The sequence below is a fragment of the Neodiprion lecontei genome, chromosome 5 (genome assembly GCF_021901455.1).
Source record: "Neodiprion lecontei isolate iyNeoLeco1 chromosome 5, iyNeoLeco1.1, whole genome shotgun sequence".
NCBI lineage: Eukaryota > Metazoa > Arthropoda > Insecta > Hymenoptera > Diprionidae > Neodiprion > Neodiprion lecontei.
Window position 1 is genome coordinate 29,923,623 of NC_060264.1, and position 17,287 is coordinate 29,940,909.

General features: G+C 41.3%; 2 protein-coding genes and 1 long non-coding RNA gene across 4 annotated transcripts in view; 2 read left to right on the forward strand and 1 right to left on the reverse strand.

The window, feature by feature from the left end:
• LOC107226443 lies at nucleotides 1-2,312 on the reverse strand. Its single transcript, XM_015667258.2, has 4 exons — nucleotides 2,191-2,312; nucleotides 1,494-1,664; nucleotides 969-1,238; nucleotides 1-301 (listed from the first exon to the last, which is right to left on the reverse strand). Exons 1-4 carry the CDS (start codon nucleotides 2,233-2,235, stop codon nucleotides 98-100), a joined length of 690 nt encoding a protein of 229 aa, XP_015522744.2. The 5' UTR covers nucleotides 2,236-2,312; the 3' UTR covers nucleotides 1-97.
• Nucleotides 2,313-4,287: 1,975 nt separating this feature from the next.
• On the forward strand, nucleotides 4,288-5,782 carry LOC124294522. The gene is made up of 4 exons (XR_006904407.1): nucleotides 4,288-4,469; nucleotides 4,783-4,991; nucleotides 5,260-5,380; nucleotides 5,453-5,782. It is a non-coding gene; the product is annotated as an uncharacterized LOC124294522 (long non-coding RNA).
• Nucleotides 5,783-15,426: 9,644 nt separating this feature from the next.
• Nucleotides 15,427-17,287, forward strand: part of LOC107221265 (homeobox protein OTX1 A-like) — a 60,528-nt gene continuing 58,667 nt past the window's right edge. For both annotated transcript variants that reach the window (XR_006904669.1, XM_046741516.1), the window contains exon 1: nucleotides 15,427-16,343. The gene's annotated coding sequence lies outside the window, so the exon portion shown is untranslated. The remainder of the gene's footprint in view (nucleotides 16,344-17,287) is intronic.

Sequence of the window (17,287 nt, forward strand, 5' to 3'; positions counted from 1 at the left end):
TTGCAATGATATTATTTTTTATTTATAGCCAAATTCCGATACATCCAGAACGATGGCCCTGACATCGTTGCAACTTGTGTCACTGATGAAGAATTCCTTAAGATTCCGACGTCACTTCTGATACACATTCCTCTGCTGTTTCGTACGCCGCCTTCATATCAGTCGCGTAGGTTGCCACTCCGGCCGTATCGCTGCACTGTGAGAATTCATCCGCAAAGTCGGTTGTTTCTGTCAGGAAAGTAGCCGCGTCAGAAAGGATGGTTGACCAATTGCTCATGTCAGAGACCATCTCCGTGTCGATCTAAAAAGCACGATGAAAATGTTATTTTGGATTGATATGTTTCACGTATTTAGTAGGTTTTGTTGAGAGTATATTGGATATCTTGGATGGAGATTGTCGGAGACTTGCTACTATTACAGACTAGCAAAAAAATTGCGGTAACCTGGCTTTGCAAGGTTCGAAACGCCGCGTACACGTTGCAAAATGTTTCAGACTTCTACAATTCAACGTCATCTTTTCTACGTATGCTTGCAATATCGCTTCAACGATGGATCGATGCGTACATCCGTGTAGTGAATAGACATTGCTTTAGGAGTCATTATTCTCTGAGGCTTGAATGCAACTACGATCGATTGAAAGATATGCCGAATGATTGAACCGTTACAAATCGTCAATCATATACGTGAGCACAAGATTATATCGATAGCAGCACACCATCGACCTAGTATTCGGTACACAAGGATCCAGGGAAATGTATTACCGATCGAAATAGTTCGACAGAAAGTAGTACGAAACACGTTTCAGAAATATAATCGATATTTGATTGGCAGAAATTGCGATGGCAAAGAAAGCTCGACAATGAAACGAAATCAATCGGGATCGCGTAGAATTTTCTCTGATATACTTGCGGAGGGTTGGGGTAAAAATACGTATGAATTTTACGGAAAAACTACAAGAGTTTACTAACCGTTGCGACACAAGACCAGAACGTAAAGATATTGTCAGCGTCGCAGTCAGAAACTTCTTCCAAGAGGTTCTTGACACTGGACGTCACATTGTTGAGCTTGGCCTTGAAGGTGTTCGCATCAGTTTGAGCCAGAGCCTCCACCTTGTTGATGCATGTGGTTGCATTGGCCAAAATTGATTCACCTTTGCTCGACGCACTCGAAAACGCCGTTTCGCACGAGCTTACATCTCCAGATACATTCGCAACCAAGGAATCGTAAGCCGCTTGATACTGTTTCGTGTGCGAAGTGTTGTGCATGTAACAGAAGTAATTTTTTTTTTTAAATTGAGAAGAAAAATTAATCGGTCCATCTTAACGCAAATAACGTGAATATGCATGTACGTATATATAAACCCCTGAAAATTGATCTTAACTCTGGAAAATTTTTTTTTATGCAAAGCGATGACTTTGGACGCGTCGCGTCTTCGGGTTTATTCGGATTTTTGAGTTTGTTTGAAATTGTTAGGTAATTGTTTTCCAGCTTACCTCTGCTTCCACCTCATTTATTGTGCTGTTTGCCGAGCTGATTGCTGATTTGCTACTTTCCTCTATATTTGTTATTATGGTTTCCAGCTCAGTCTGATACTCCTCAATTTGGGTCAGTACCTCATTCAACTCCTCCTTCATTACCGTAGATAGACTCGACCCGTGGATACCCTGAAAATCATGTCCGTCAAGAACACGTGAAATTTTTGTGAAGTTGAAATAAGCTGAGTAAAGACTAACTGTAAACCCTCGGATTTACGCGAGTTATGCTGGAAATCTAAGATACTTTTTTTCTGCTTCGATCAACGCGCTGGATCGGTAATTTATTATTGTTAGCGTAAAATATCACTGGCATCAATATTAAAACGAAACAATAAACCACACCGAGCTCGCTGAACGGATTTGCTAATATTCGTTACACTGTCGGTGTACAATAATCGCAGAGAAGTTTATTGCTTACAAAAAATAACCAATCCGTACGAAACAAATTTTTCAACAATATTTTCACATTACGTATTGTGTCTAGATATTGAAGCGATTAGAAAAGAATCTTTAGCATTTTTCACAGAAAATCGAAGACCTGAAAAGCGGATGAATTTTCAAGCGAGTTGTTATTATTGTGTGACAATTTTGCAAAGCTTCGCAACTTTTTCTTAAAAAACTTGAGATGTTATTCATTAGAATTTATTCTACTTACGGTAACGGTGACCAGAAGGCACAACGCAGTTGCGAATTTCATCATTTTGAGAGAGTTTAGTTGTGTAGAACAGACGTCAACTGAATGCGAAAAAAATTTGATGCCAAGTGTCGGAAATCGGGACTTTATATACGCGACGGAACCAACGTGAGGCGCAAATTCAACACCTGCTCAAACTTTGAAATCGGCAAATGAAGTGTAAATGAACGTTAATCACCTTCTCGGACATTACGGCGTGATTATCACATGATCGAACAATTTGTAAACCATGAAATACGGATGGTTGAAAACGCGGAAAGAAATTCTCGAAACTTTATTATACTCGTGAAAAATTTATTACCATTTCTTTGATAATAATTTTTCACCCGGTTTGCTAACTATTCGATCCAAGAAACGACGCGATTCTACACAATCGATTTGAAAAACAGCTCCGTAACAAATTCTATGAAATTTTTGAAATGATATCAAAAAATAAATCGCTCTCAACGCATATTATAGATGTATTATTATTCAATAAATAAATTTTTCCAAATTTATTGCGCATCTCTCTCAAGTCAATTTATCTCAATTTCCCATAAGAAAAAAGTTAGGGGTACGAATTTACACCCAATTTGTTTTTTTTCCGTGAGGGTCATCGTTTGCGCGTCAATTTCATTTTATCTTTCAAGAAACTCGATTTTATAGCTTTACGTTCGGCGTTCATTTTCTTCTATACTCACTCTAGGTCTTTAACAACACGGTAATTATATTGAAATTCTGCTTAAATTGCTATCAATGAGGTTCAAGTTCCTTTCTTCAAATAAAACGCAAACATCATTCGCACAAAGGTAATTTATTTGCATAATTTTAGAAACAAAAAACTTTTTACTATTTGAATGACTTTGGATCTGGTGAATAGAATTAGTCACACTGAGAAAAATTTCATTTATCATAGTAACTAGAAAAATTCGGTAAAACAGGTATCGTTAATAAAAACTGTTTGAATATTGTTGGAATTAGGAAAAACGAGGTACGCGTAACCATTATGCGCTATTGTCGATCCTTTTTTGGTTATTGCAACGCAAAATCAGTTTCTGAGGTTTACTCTACTTTTTTAGTTAAACAAGGCTTTAACGTCAATTTATTATTGCACGAGAATTAAATCTTCGCAACGGTTGCAAGAAAATATAGCAACAGTGATCGTAATGAGAAAGAATAGTAACGGATACTAGACTTTCCGGTAACAACTAGAAAACTAATTTTCATTTTGCACCTAGAAGTATATTTTTCGGTTGTGCTAAAAAATTAAAATAGTTAAGGACTGAGCGGTAACCGGAACTAAAAATTTCTCTCACAATCAGTGTCCGCTGCTCACCCGGAAGCGAATCTTCGCAGGTTGCGATCGGCACGAATAGTTCTGCATTAGGGCCGTATAAGTGAAATTTATTTTTGATCGAAAAAAAAACTGGGAGTAATTGATGATTGACAATTTTGTGAACGAAAAATGCAACTTTTTTGAGTTTTTCTAGAATATCCTGAAAACTAGCAGCGTTCTGCTTTTTTGTTGCCGAAATAGGTGACTTATTTTTTTATAATATATCGGGAGGAACTACAAAACCCGTTCAATCCGATGGATATTTCTTCATCAAGGAAAGAAAAAATCTTCTTTTCGAAGATTGTGGCTTGAATTTTTGCAAATTTAGCGGTTGATTGACTTGAGTAATTTGGCGCAGTCCGACGAATATTTCGTTTACGTAAATGACGATCTTGTGGTGTTTGAAAAGCCTGGTATAAAGCAAATAAAACCACTGACTAGGCACGGATGGTTTGTTTCATCTGCTTGCACGAATATGAATTTGATCATTATTGAACAAATAACGTCGCAAAATTTTCACGTACTCGGCGATCGTATCATTTTTTATTCGACCGTCCATTGTTTGAATAGTTGGTATGACGTTAAAAACTGGTTGGTTATTTATTGATTAAAAAAAAAATGTCTCCTGTGCTTGCGATTGAATCAGACCATATTTTTGCATAAAAATCTTCTGCCACGTAGCACGTAATGTGGCTAAAGCGTTTCGTAATATACCGCATGTGAAATTTTAATTCTTACAAAATTGTTCTGCTGCAATATTTTCGCAATATGAAATATTGGGCGCAGCGCGAGTCGTCGGATAGTCCCAGAAATAAAAAATCAGGAATCAAGAAACGCTGAGTGTAGATTAAATTCCGGAACATCACTATTGTGCACTGAGAAAAATTTCATTTGTTACAGTAACTAGAAAAATTGTGTAAAACAGGTATCGTTGCAAAAAAACTGTTTTAATATTGTTGGAATTACGAAAAACTAGGTACGCGTAAACATTTTGCGCTATTTTCGTTTCTTTTTTTCTAATTGCAAGAAAATATAGCAACAGTGATCGTGATGAGAAAGAATAGTAACGGATACTAGACTTTACGGTAACAGCTGTAAAACTAACTTTCATTTTCTACCTAGAACTATATTTTTCGTCAAAAATGAAAATAGTCAAGGACTGACCGGTAACCGGAACTAAAAATTTCTCTCAGCGTGTAATTTATCGAAACGAATAATTTCTTTAACCCTATTTCTAGATTTCGTAACAACAAAAAAGGAAGGACTGGCGTAAGGGACGAGAAAATAAATTTTTTTATCACTACCAATGAATTCAGTGCAAGCCTTTTTATTCGAGTATTCTTTATATAAACGATAGTTCAGCAGAAACGAAACGGAGTCGCACAGAATTTGGATACAAAAACTCGGACAATCGGTAAACTCTTAAGGTTGAATCAGTTCAAAATAGGTAATTAATTATGTTTGCAGCCACCTTAAGCATCATTTTGTAGGCATTCGTAGGTTTATTTGTTCCGACAATAAATTCTGCCAACACGTTCGCTTCGGTTCACGCCACGTGAGTCATATTTCAGAATCGAATTAAAGTGAATTTAGTGGTGCAAGAGTAAAAAGTAAAAATTTGTTGGAATTTGGCACGTTGATTAAGTTTCATCTCCTGAATGCTGTTCCGAAGTTCACAACTTCAGACCCGAGTGATTGTAAACTAAAATTTCCAGTTTCCGGATTCCATTAAGATGGCTTCTTACGGAGATTTGGTGACCTTTCAAAAGTCTTGGGCTTCTAACGAGATAATAAAAAGTTAGACTCGAGTAAAACTCACTAAAGTTCTTGAGGAAGGTTTGAATTAACGATACGTGTGAAAAGTTTTCGAATAAGGGTACTTATTGAATGAGATATTGATAATTCTAGATCGAAAGAAGACGAAATTTCACAGTTTCGAACCGCGGCTGAGACATTTGGCAACGTCGCGCATACGCCAAGACCATACAGAATGGACCGGGTAGTCGAGTAAAGCAAAAGAGGTGGAGGACACTGTGTCGTTTGTAAGAGAAAGACGAAATTCTCTATTCGCAGAGTAAACGTTGCCACGTTGAAAAGCAGCTTTGCCACATAGTATTCCATACCCTGTGTGAAATAACTCAACGGCATCATAATACTGACTTCAAAGAATCGTAACTGCAGTGTAATAAATATTATTTTTGTTGTGACAAAGAAATGAAATTAAATTAAATATTTCAAGGCTCGTAATTGTAAAAAAGCGGACGATAAAAAAAAAGGTGTCTCCTTTCACGCGTACGTATAACAGTGTTTACATTTCGATTCTTACATACACCTCAATGTTATTGAGTTTATCTTAATTTGACTGGCACACAATGCGTTTTTATTTTTACAGATTTCCAAAAGATTTGCGGCAGATATAATTATGGATTCAAGCCACTGGACGATCCTGCGAGCAAGGAAAAGCAGCCGTCATTTGCTCGCCAAACACTTTAGACTATAATAGAAGATTTGGAACGTAGCTACTCCGAAGTATACTTGTTTAAAATCTGTGATGAATTTTAGTTTATTGATTATAAGTCAAATATAAAAGAAAGGGAAATAAATAGACAATTAGACGATCAAAGAGAAAATTATGCATTTATTTGGGTCATTTTGGTTTAAAAAGTCAACTATAATTTAATAGTACAGAATACCCAGTTTATAGTCCCTGCACGTCGCAACCCAACAAACTTGGTTTGATAGTTTAAAAAATATAAGTGGACGGCACAGGTGCATAAGTTAAAAGATATGAGAGACAATAGTCGAGTAAGAATAAAACAAAATAGTAACAATAACATAAAAACGGACGGTAAAAGTGTATATAGATAAAATCGAGCGGAACAATTATTCGAAGAATTTGAAGGGAGAGTGTTTGATGTGTCGTATTTACAATTTTAGAATGGTGTGACTTTCTTTATTGTTTCAGTTCGTCGTTATTTATTGAATTTGTTACCTGATCAGGATTTGAGTTAATTTCACACACTTTATGATTTCCTGACACCTCCATACACAGCTCTCTCCTTCTAAAGTCGTAGGCCTACTAATTTGCCGATCTGCTGATCCGCTGATCCGCTGATCCGTTCGAACTTCGGTTCTTACTTTCGTCTATCAAAATATATACATCGTCACAAATCCGATGTTATTCCCTCACATTTCAACAATCGAGCGCTAACCTCTACTCGTCGTCGACTCTTTGATTTTGCACGTGTATCGCAATTAATTTTTTACACAAGTTAACTAGAAACTAATCAATCACGTGTAAACAAAACTATAGTTTCATTTAGATATAATTACATTCGATCAAATGGTAAACAATTATTTTAATATTACACCTGCACGTGTGATAACTTCTTACACTTTGCTAGATGCGAAATGTAAAAAAAATTATTCTTTTTTAATACAATGCAGTTCCGATTATTATTACAGCGTTCAGCGGATCAGCAAACAACGAGTAAAGGAGGTGCTGTTTAGGCATGAATAATTGAAGCTTGATTCCTTGCAACGAAATTCCAACCATCAAGCCGTCCCTAACTGTATAAAAAAAAATGTTTTTATAAAACTGCATAGACATATGTTTGTTACGGTCTGAATCGGTCTTGAATCTTTTATATTACGTTTCTTTGACTTAATATTTTTTACGGTGATATAAAATATTTTCTTTCTCATATAATTATATACATACATAACTATTCAGGATTATTGCCTAAGCATGCAGAGTGAATTTCATGGCTGGAGCGTTTCAAAATACGAGCTTTTTTCAGAGCCTACCAGATTTCGAGAGTTAGCATGAACAAGGCTTATTCGTACTCATACATATATATCGCTATAGCTATCCTTGTCTCCTTACTGACCAGCACCCCTACCATTCCAATGCCCGGTCCATTCTGTATGGTCTAAGGGATAGCTTGGCACATCGGATTAAGTTAGGTTACCGTTGGTTTCTGGTTTGCCGGATACTCCGTACAGCGTTGCCAAATCCCAGGGGACAATCCGTAAGTCATATAAGTGAAACTTTCGAATGGTATTCCAATTGATTTTACTACCGCACTTCCTAGAACCTCCCTAAGTGGAAAGGCCACTGTGAGGACCGAAGAGCTGACCGATTTTTAAGCATTTTTTTTTTTTTTTTCACAGCAATAACTAATTAATGAAGGGATCGAATTGTTGGTATTTTATTGAGTGTATATTAAACTTTTTTTTTTTGTATAAATTTTTATTAAAAAAGATTTAAAACAAACAAAGATACGGGCCTCGACTTGAGCTGGCTCTAACACTCGTTGCCGGTTTACATGGAGGCTGGAGCAAGGCCATCAATTTTTTCAATAATATACACGCTTGTCATCATTCGGTGGCGAGATTTTGTTAGAATACCTCACGTGTTAATCGAATTTGACGCGAAGGTCATCTAGCAATTGTACCCTTACCGACCCAGCAAACTTGACCGTTTTCATCCCATGTTAAATTAAAAAATGAAAGCTAAGGGTTAAAAAAGGTGACGGTGCATCGCTCCTAAGTAGCGTAATTCGGTAAAGTTACTCATACCCCAAAAATAAAAAAAAATAAAAATGTGTGATTTTCTGACACGTGTTACTATTTCCACATTTTCCGTATTTCAGAGGTCAAAAAATGCATAGTTGAGATACCTTGCGCAATTCCGGAAAGAATGAGGATGAAATTTGAACCATTTCTTTCCATTCATTAGTTAGATACGTGAAGAGAACGGGTGAGTTTGCTCTGTCGGTAAGGGTAGGACGCTGCATGACCTTAACTCGAGTCAGCCAAAGTTTTGCGAAATAATCAACTCGATTCCATCGATGGCAAGTATCCTCGGTCTGAAGCGAAATGTCTCGAGGCTAAGAAAAAAAATTAAATAAATAAACACAAAAGACTTCGTATAGTTTTGAAAAGTTTACCCAAACCTGACTTTGTCGTCCTCTGAGGTACCACCACGAAATTTAACCGGGTTTTTAGACTCGGCGATACTACAGTCGGTACAGGGAGAACCTCAAAGAATTGGTAATACCTCAGTTAGTTGGGTGAAGAAGATTCAGTCAATTTAGCGACAGTCGTGAAACTACGATGAGAGTCAGTTGCCATCTGTTGGTAACTCAAGAGTCAGTGAGCCTTCCGTTGGACAGTGAGTAACAGCAGACATAATGCTATTCTCACTGAGGATTGTGTTCTAATTTACGTACATCCTGTCCATCAATGTGAAACGTCTCATCAAAAGCGTTTGTTTTCTAATTTCGAATCGAAACTTTAAGAAGCAAAATGTTAACACTTTCAGTTAATTTTTTTTACCAACATTTGATGTGGCCGGTAATGTAGATTTCGATAATACCACGCAGGAAACTGACCCTTACAGAACCAGGATATTTTTTTCTTCAACTTTTTAGTTTAAAGTCCTAAAACTTTGCTGTCTATTTAATTGGGTTGTATGGTGAAAAAGATGACATCACTTTCGAGTCGATGTATCGGCTTCCGGTCCAATAGGGGTTGATAAAAAAAAAAAAACAATTAGACCGAGACTTAGCGCGCAGGGGAAAAGAGGAAAAGAAAGTATTTTTTTCCACAACAGAAATGTAATAGGTACAAATAAGAGCAGATTAATTCATAGTCGTTTAGATCGAAACTTGTTGCAATGAAATCTTAATCATCTCTGCAATGCGCGAATATTAGAAATAATCATTTTTTATTTACGCACAGATCGTTTCGTTCGACTTATCTCATTTACACGGAAATCTTGTTGATTCACAATTCCATTCCCAATCACGATTCTACTATCAACACTTATCCGTAATCACAATATATTCGAATGACTTTCATTCGAAGCTGAAAGAACGGATTTTGACGTTGTGAAAAAATGGCGAGATCCGAAGTCGGGCCATCCGTTCCAGCAGATAACGAACTCTCAGAGGACTCGCTGATGGATTCTGCGGTCTCGATGATACGACAATAACCAGCAGTGGTCGGATTTTGACGAGTCAGTCGCCGCGTCGCTCGTCTGTCAAACCATTGAAAGCAAGTCCATTAGCCCTCCAGTTCGTCCCGTCGCTTTCCGTCCTTCCGTCGTCGTCATCCATCCTTCCCTCACAGCCATGATGAGGGTTTCCAATTGACCAGATTGTGCATCTCTTCTTCGGTTTGCTTATACACAAACAATGGTAAACATCTGGTACCCCCGATCCCTATCGTTGCGAGAGAAGAAAACAAGTCTAAACCCAGACGATTCTGCGTCATCTGACTGTGTCAATTCACTTATGGAAACATTGAGACGTGCGTCGATTTCACAAGATTGAAGAAATTGGGATGTTTCAACGCTATCGAAAGTGCATCCATAGAAACAGCACAGAGCATGATCCGTCGTTATACTGGTCTTAGCTAACATCTGACACCAATTGGGTTTTATTTTTCTCCCCGCAAAGTGGTCGGTAATTTACGAGAATCGGGTAGCCTGGCAGATCAGATGGAAAATAATGGTGGATCGTATTGGCGATGCTCGTGCGAGACGAAGGCGATATCCAATGCTCAGCTGCCGCGGGAGAGTTTCACATGGTGTTCGCCGTCGAGGATATTCTCTCGAATCCTGTGGCGCAGAAACAAAACTTTGGTCCCAAGGCGAGACCGCATTCCACCGGGTATTTCATTTTATTAGGCTGGAAGGTGTCAAACACACACACACACATATATACATACACATATGATACATGTACAAGTAGGGGTATAGGTACCATAAGAGGCTGAAGCCCACCTAACGTGCCTGAAAAACACCCACACGTATGATATTCGTGTAGGTATACAAGATGCGTAGAGATATTGGAAAGGGCGTTGTTAAAATCTTAAAGTGAGGCTCCAAAGTCCTCGAGCATTGTGGCGAAGTGACAGTTTTTTGACAGATTCTGTCTGATTTGGTGTCGAGTGACAACCCAGCGAGCCTCTTTTTTATTCCCCTATTTTCCTTCTCTCCTCGTAACTCCCCGTTCCTGATCGCTCTCCTCGTTTTTTAAATCTCTTCTACTCTCCTGACTGACGTTGCCAGATTCGAAATTCGAGTCTCACTCACACAGTTACTCGGGACTACCAATAACCGTTTTCTGATTATCCACATATTTACACGGTACCTAGAACTCACCGTCAGCATTGTAATCGGAGGCCTTCTCTCATCATAGTTTCGTGATTCCGGTATCACGATCATCTAAATTTTATACTCTCAAAATGTTTATGAAATTATGGGGTTAAACCTGTCTTTGGAAGATAATCTGAAAATTCCTCCATTTCGTATTAAAGAAAATTTTGATAGGTAGAAATTTCTTGCCAACGAGATTGCGCATCTTCCAATAGACCTAGGAAAAATTCTACGATCACAACATTGCCGATCAAATGGTAGAAAAAAAATGTATAACTGTCGAGGGCGAAGAAACCGCCAGATTACACGTAACATTAAAATCGAGTGAGGTAATTTAGCCTAATAATGGGAGGCTAACCGAGCATATCATCGCACATCGTTTGAATGATAAAGGAAAAAGGGTCTGCGCTGTATCTGCAGTGAGATGCGAAGGTGACGAGTCGAGACGCGGACATGGACAGTCGGGGTTGGAACCGAGTACATACAGGTATTGTGCCTTGCACAGAAGGGACGCATACAGAGAACCTCCAGGATAAAGCCCAGGGTAACTGCAGTAGGCGACGAAGCCAGGAAGAGAATACCGCCGAGCCAGCGGGTGTGTGGGACGACGAGGCTTATTGGCGACAATGCGCGGGGCCTTTGGGCGAAACGAAAAGGCGTATAATGCTCGTCCCTCTATGAGGTGAAAATTATTCTGTCAAACATTCGACGCCCGGATTAGCCGACCTCGGTTCTCTTTTCCCCTAGTTGACAGTCGACTCCGTTCGACGATCGCGTCGAAACGCCATCCGGGAAGCTCTAATTTCCTAGACACTCGCCCTGCATCGGCATCAGGCTTCGTTTCTCGTCAAGAAATTTCAGGGTTCTTTTCCCAAGTAGGTATCAAACACTCCTTTCCTGCGTTCGGGTTACGACCGCGTTGCACAGTGCATCGAAAACGGCATGGAATTAGCCTGATTACATATAGGTAGGAGTTTTAATGGGCTCCTTTGGTATTAACCTGCAGGTTTACATTTTGTTACAATTTCAGCAGTAGTATACTTAATAATTGAAAGTGAAAAGTATACTATGACCATAAACTGGAATCAATGATCGGAGTTTAATTTAAAGCTGCTGAAATTTTGAAGTACCTACAGAGTACGTGAACCGTAAACAACCGACGGTGTTAAAGTCAACCAAAATTGGTCAATTTGGAACTTGAACTTCGGATATCGTGTTGGATTGACGATATGTAGTGTTGGATCCACACCAAAAAGTATTCTATACAAGTCCACACCGCATTTTTTTTTTTCACAGCGATAGAACCGACTTACAAAAATTCTTGTCCATCTTTTTTGAATACTACCGATCACTCGCCTTTTCCGGAGTAAATTTGCAATGCCGTTTGAGCAGCAGGCGTGAAGGATGTTTTGTACGGTCGCTTGACGCGGAGCTATTCAACGATGATATTTATGTTGCAAACGCGAAATGTTGGCTTTCCTCAAACATGAAACGCCCATTGCACCCCCATAGAATCGGGATGACAGCCAGTCCTGACCCCTGAAGGGCATGTAGGCACGGGATACAATGTACGCGTATACAGGTAGAGGTGAGCACGTGAGTATGCCTACATAGACGAGTCTTTACCTGGTCAGGATAAACAGACAGAGGTACGCAAACAGCCTTCTCTCTGACAGACGGAGAGACGAGGCTATACACGGATCGGCATATCCATCCCTTGTCACTATTATACCTCGTATATACGGCCAGGAGTATCAAAACACCAAAATTTATTTGGAAATACGAAACGCATGACAGGACTATGGCCAGCAGACACACATGCCGTGACCGTATAAACATTCGCACAGGCACGGTATATTTATGCCGTTTTCGAACTCGACTGCCACGCGATTGTTGATCATGTTTCGCTTTCCTAATTGATCACGTTTTATCGGTGTGCTTGGAGGGCAACTGTACAATTACTCGATCGCATAAGAGTAACCGCATCGAAGTTACAACGAACCGCGTACGATAATCGTACGGTGATTGATTGAATTTAACGATAGAACAGCGTAAAAGAAACACGAAATTCGTTTGACAAACTCCGACGTTAAACCCATCGTGGGTGATTAAACTTCCATCTGTAAAATGATGATCTCTTAAAGGGCCCCGCTTGGACTGTCAATGTCATCGCTTCGCACGCGATCCGTGTTTGTGTCTGCTGTGCAGAACTCGGTGGTTGAATGAAGATATTTCTAGCACAATACAGTATTTCAGGTAGTAAACTTTGGAGAGACGATTTTCAGCCGGGGTAAGTTCACCTGAATTCTTGCAAGGAAATAAGTGGATACATGTCTGAGGTGACCACAGGAATGTGACGCGGCGGGAAAACCTGCAGCTGTGGTAAGAACCCTTAACCGGTAGGTAATCAGTTCACGGAAGAGTTAACTCGTTAGATGCCGGCAAAATACTTGAATAACGAGTGAGAAGGAGCGGCGGCGAGCGGCGAGCGTTAAAGTGAACCCAAAGATAAGCGGGAAGGTATTTTGGGTACAGAGGTAACCCGGGATCCTCAAGATTTGCAATAAGCTTACAGTTGTCTACAAATGCACGACGTCGTTAAGAATGGTCCCCGCGCGACAGGGGTCCTGGAAAAGTACCGAGGGTTCAAGACCTTTGTGTACGTACCAGACGAATTCAATTGGCACCTTAAAATTTCCCAAAGACCTGAGGTTTCCTTCCCGTTGAAAATATTGTTTCAGTCGTACGTTTCTTCGTACGTAGGTACGAAGAAATTTTCATGACAAACGACGCTGCTCATGCATCTGTTACGAAACTGCATTTTCAAATTATCACTTCTTCGTAAGCCTGTATTTTATATTAATAAATGATATTTCACGAGGTTCCGATAAAATTGCTCTTTATTCTGCCTACGGTGATTCTAAACCAGTGAGAACCGCTAGCGATACATCCGATCATTGCTTGGATGGTTTTTTGCTCGATTTGAAACTACCTGTAACGCAGTTTTGGTATTATAATATGCATCGGATTGCCGTTATTTCTGCAGATTCAACACTGCACGAGCATGAAGCGAGCGATTTCGATTGGGAATCTCATCGATTTTAAGAAACCCAACCGAAAGAGGGGCTTTTCAATGAAGATATACTGAAACTATACAGAGATCTTGAAGACACACCGATTCAAAAAAAAAACTATATGTGTGAAAATTACGATCGTTTACAGTATTGTCGTCGTTAATGTTATTTTAAGTGCAAATCCGAAAGGGTCTTTCGTTCCGGGGTTGTCGAATTCGCGGGTAGGGATACCGGTACGTTTATGGCTTTGTTCACATGATTAGGCTTCAGAATGCTCGATCCAGGTAGTTTGAAAGGAAATAAGGGACAGTTTGTGTGAAAATGGGAAAGTATTATGGTTCTACGATTATTGCACAGTAATAAAAAGAAAAAAAATCCAGAGAATGCTGTACTCGATTTCGATGTGGACTCATGTATCTCGGATGCATGAAGAGGCATCAGGTATCTACAGCGACGTTCTACATCCAATTCTGAATAAAAACATGTCAAAAGATATGCGTTTCACGGAAAAGGTAATGAAACGGCATCAAGTCGGTGAAATCGTGATACGACTAACGAAACTTCGTAAGTTTTATGCCATTTCCGTATTATTGCTTGAAACGAAAATGTCTTGACATGTTTTTAGCAAGAACCGCATCTAACATGTAACCGTCGTTCCCTTTCTTACGCTTCAGATTCGTGCACTTGGATATTTCGATGAAACCAGCCAGCGGACTTGAATGAACAAGAATAAAAAGAACATGGCGCATTGCCAAAAATCGCAGTTTTTAGGTTAGAATGTCGTACTCCGGGATACGTTTAGAGAGAACCTTCAGTTTTAGAGCGCTTGTAAAATAGGTTACACTCGAAAGAACAGTGGATCCACCGTGGAGCCAACATGATATTCGATTCGAGCATTCTGGTCTGTTTATGAGGTGTCTCTGTACGCAGGATACCTTATGCACCTTCGGAACAACTTCCACGTATGGAGGTCCCAGCGATATCGATACGCCAACCCACGTCCGCGATAGAAACAACGCAAACGGCGATATAACAATACCTATGAATAAAAATAACAACAACAAAACCGATACGATCACAAAGGTCTCTCTCCCTTCCCATCCCCCCCCCCCCCCAACACCACCCCCCGCCCGAGTAGTCGACGGGTGGGAGAAAAACGAAGAGATCTTGCCGGAGGGTGAGAGCCACGTATATAGACGCGGGAACGAAAAGCGGGAAAAACAGGGAGAGGGTCACACGGGATGATTGGGGAGAGGAGAGCCAGCCGGCAGCTGCGATCTGGATCGCAGCTCACGCCCAGCCGACTTACACCCGGCCAATCGCGCCCCGCGATGTCGGCCATTTTGGTCCATTGAGAGGCTGCGCGGCATCGACCTACCTTCGGCACCCAACGTAGCAACGTTTCCCCGTGTCGAGCCAAAGCGCGCGCACTCGTATATATCAGCCGAATACGATCTCGCGAGCTACGAACGGCGGGGGGGGGGGGCAAAAGCGCGTGGGGCGTATGGGGCGTGTGGGGCATGGGTGATTGGGATCGGGTGGGGGTGAGGGGGGGGGAAGCAACCTCTCGGCGCAGCTAGCGATGCGCGGCCGCGACGGGCAGCGCCGCGTCGGCGTAACGGTGAACCAGGCGAAACGCGAGATCGGCGTAGAGCGAGGAAGAGCGTTCGGGCGATTTCAGTTAGGACGACTTCTTATGTACCGTTGCCATCGTGGCCGCCGTCGCCGCCGCCGCCGCAAGGTTCTCTCGATAAGTTTCCGCGCACACCGCTGTGCACGAGTATCGCATTGTAGTAAACGGGAAAACTCGCCCTCGCCCCCGGTGCTCATCCGCCCCCACCGCCCGCTATCTCGCTCGCTCATACACTCTCTCTCTATCTCTTTCTCTCTCGCGCACTCTCACTCTCTCACACTCTCTCTCTCTCTCTCTCTCTCTCTTTGTCTCTCTCTCTCTCTGTTTATCGCAAGAGAGAATAAGAGAGGAACGACTCTTCGTCACGACGGAACGGATAACGCGGAACGCGAATAGCCGAGGAGAAGAGGATCGAGGAGCGCGCAGTGACATCGAGGAACCTAATCGAAAGCATCGACTGTACCCAAACCCAAACACCTACGAATTCCAAACTCCGAAGCTGGTCCTGTACGCGGCTCGCTTGTTTGGCGTCTACTATCGGGGTGACAGTTCCGTTCGTACCGTTGACCATGGTACCCGATGTGCGTCATACGTAACACTTGGTGAAACGTTGTTTCGTGATGTATACATAAGTATACGCATGGTGACTACACCTGGTATCGTTGTTCTTGGACTGTGGAATGACGCGGGTGGTGCACGGGTTTCTTTAATACCTGGAAGACGGGACTGGCTGGGCTGAGTGTACGTACCGAGTAAAGGTACCCGAAGGACCTTTAAACCCGGGAAAACAACCCGGTGCAAGAGGGTTTTCGAGTACAAGGTATATACCTGCGTAGTGTACTCGAGACGTGATTCGACGGTTCTACGCGATCGTCTTCAACCCGGAAATCAGGGATCAGTGGGAGGCGTTAAGGACGAGCTGAAACGGTGAGTGTCTAGTTTCGGTAGCCTCGATGATCAAACCGACGCATCGCGCGGTGCAACTGTTTCAAGTATCTTGCGGAACGACCGTCGAAGAGACTTAAATACGAACGTATCGAAACACACAAGTACATTACGGTTGTACCCACTGTTTCTTCGACCGGTGTAAGACTAGCTCGAGCCGATCACAATGGTGCTCAATATTTAGCGTCGAAAGAGTTGAAAAACCAATCGATCTAGGACAATGGTCTCAAAACGTAATCCATTCATTCCGAAGCGTCGAATGTTTCCAGGAAACCGTCGATTCGTGCCAGTCTACCGAGTTGCGTCCAAAATTAGAAAGCCTGTTGGAAGTCGTATAATGAGCGTAGAATTTCGTTTATCGAGTTACACGTGTGTTGTAGTACGGAATAGGACGCGAGTCGTATCCAGGCTATTGATCGAGGTTGGAGACTCGAACGGTTCCTCGTCGTGGAATGAGAAACTAAGGAAAACAATGCGAGATGAGGAATAAAATCAGACGTGAAAAAAAAAAAATGTCAACAGAATTTGATCGTTGACAATGAGCCGGGCCGAGCGGTGCAGGGGCGCGTGAATACATCCATTGTGCCTATGTAATACCGACCTATCCAGTCAGCTCAACGAACACACGGGCACAACGTACGGATACACTTTGATACACACAACCGTTGACATCTGCCCTCGTGATCTTCTACCGCCTTACATGTATACGTAGGTATTGCTACGTCGCGACATTACGAGATGTAGAAGAAAAATTCTTAAAACCGTTGAATTCAGGGTGGCCATTAAATCTCCATCCGGGAAATTCCCTCGCTTTTCCAAACTCGTCCAGAAAAAAACCCCTGACATTTCCCTGACTGTTAGAGAATTTCAGAATTCCATGACATTTCCAGATTTTCCAGAATTCCCTGACCAGCGGCCACCCTGTT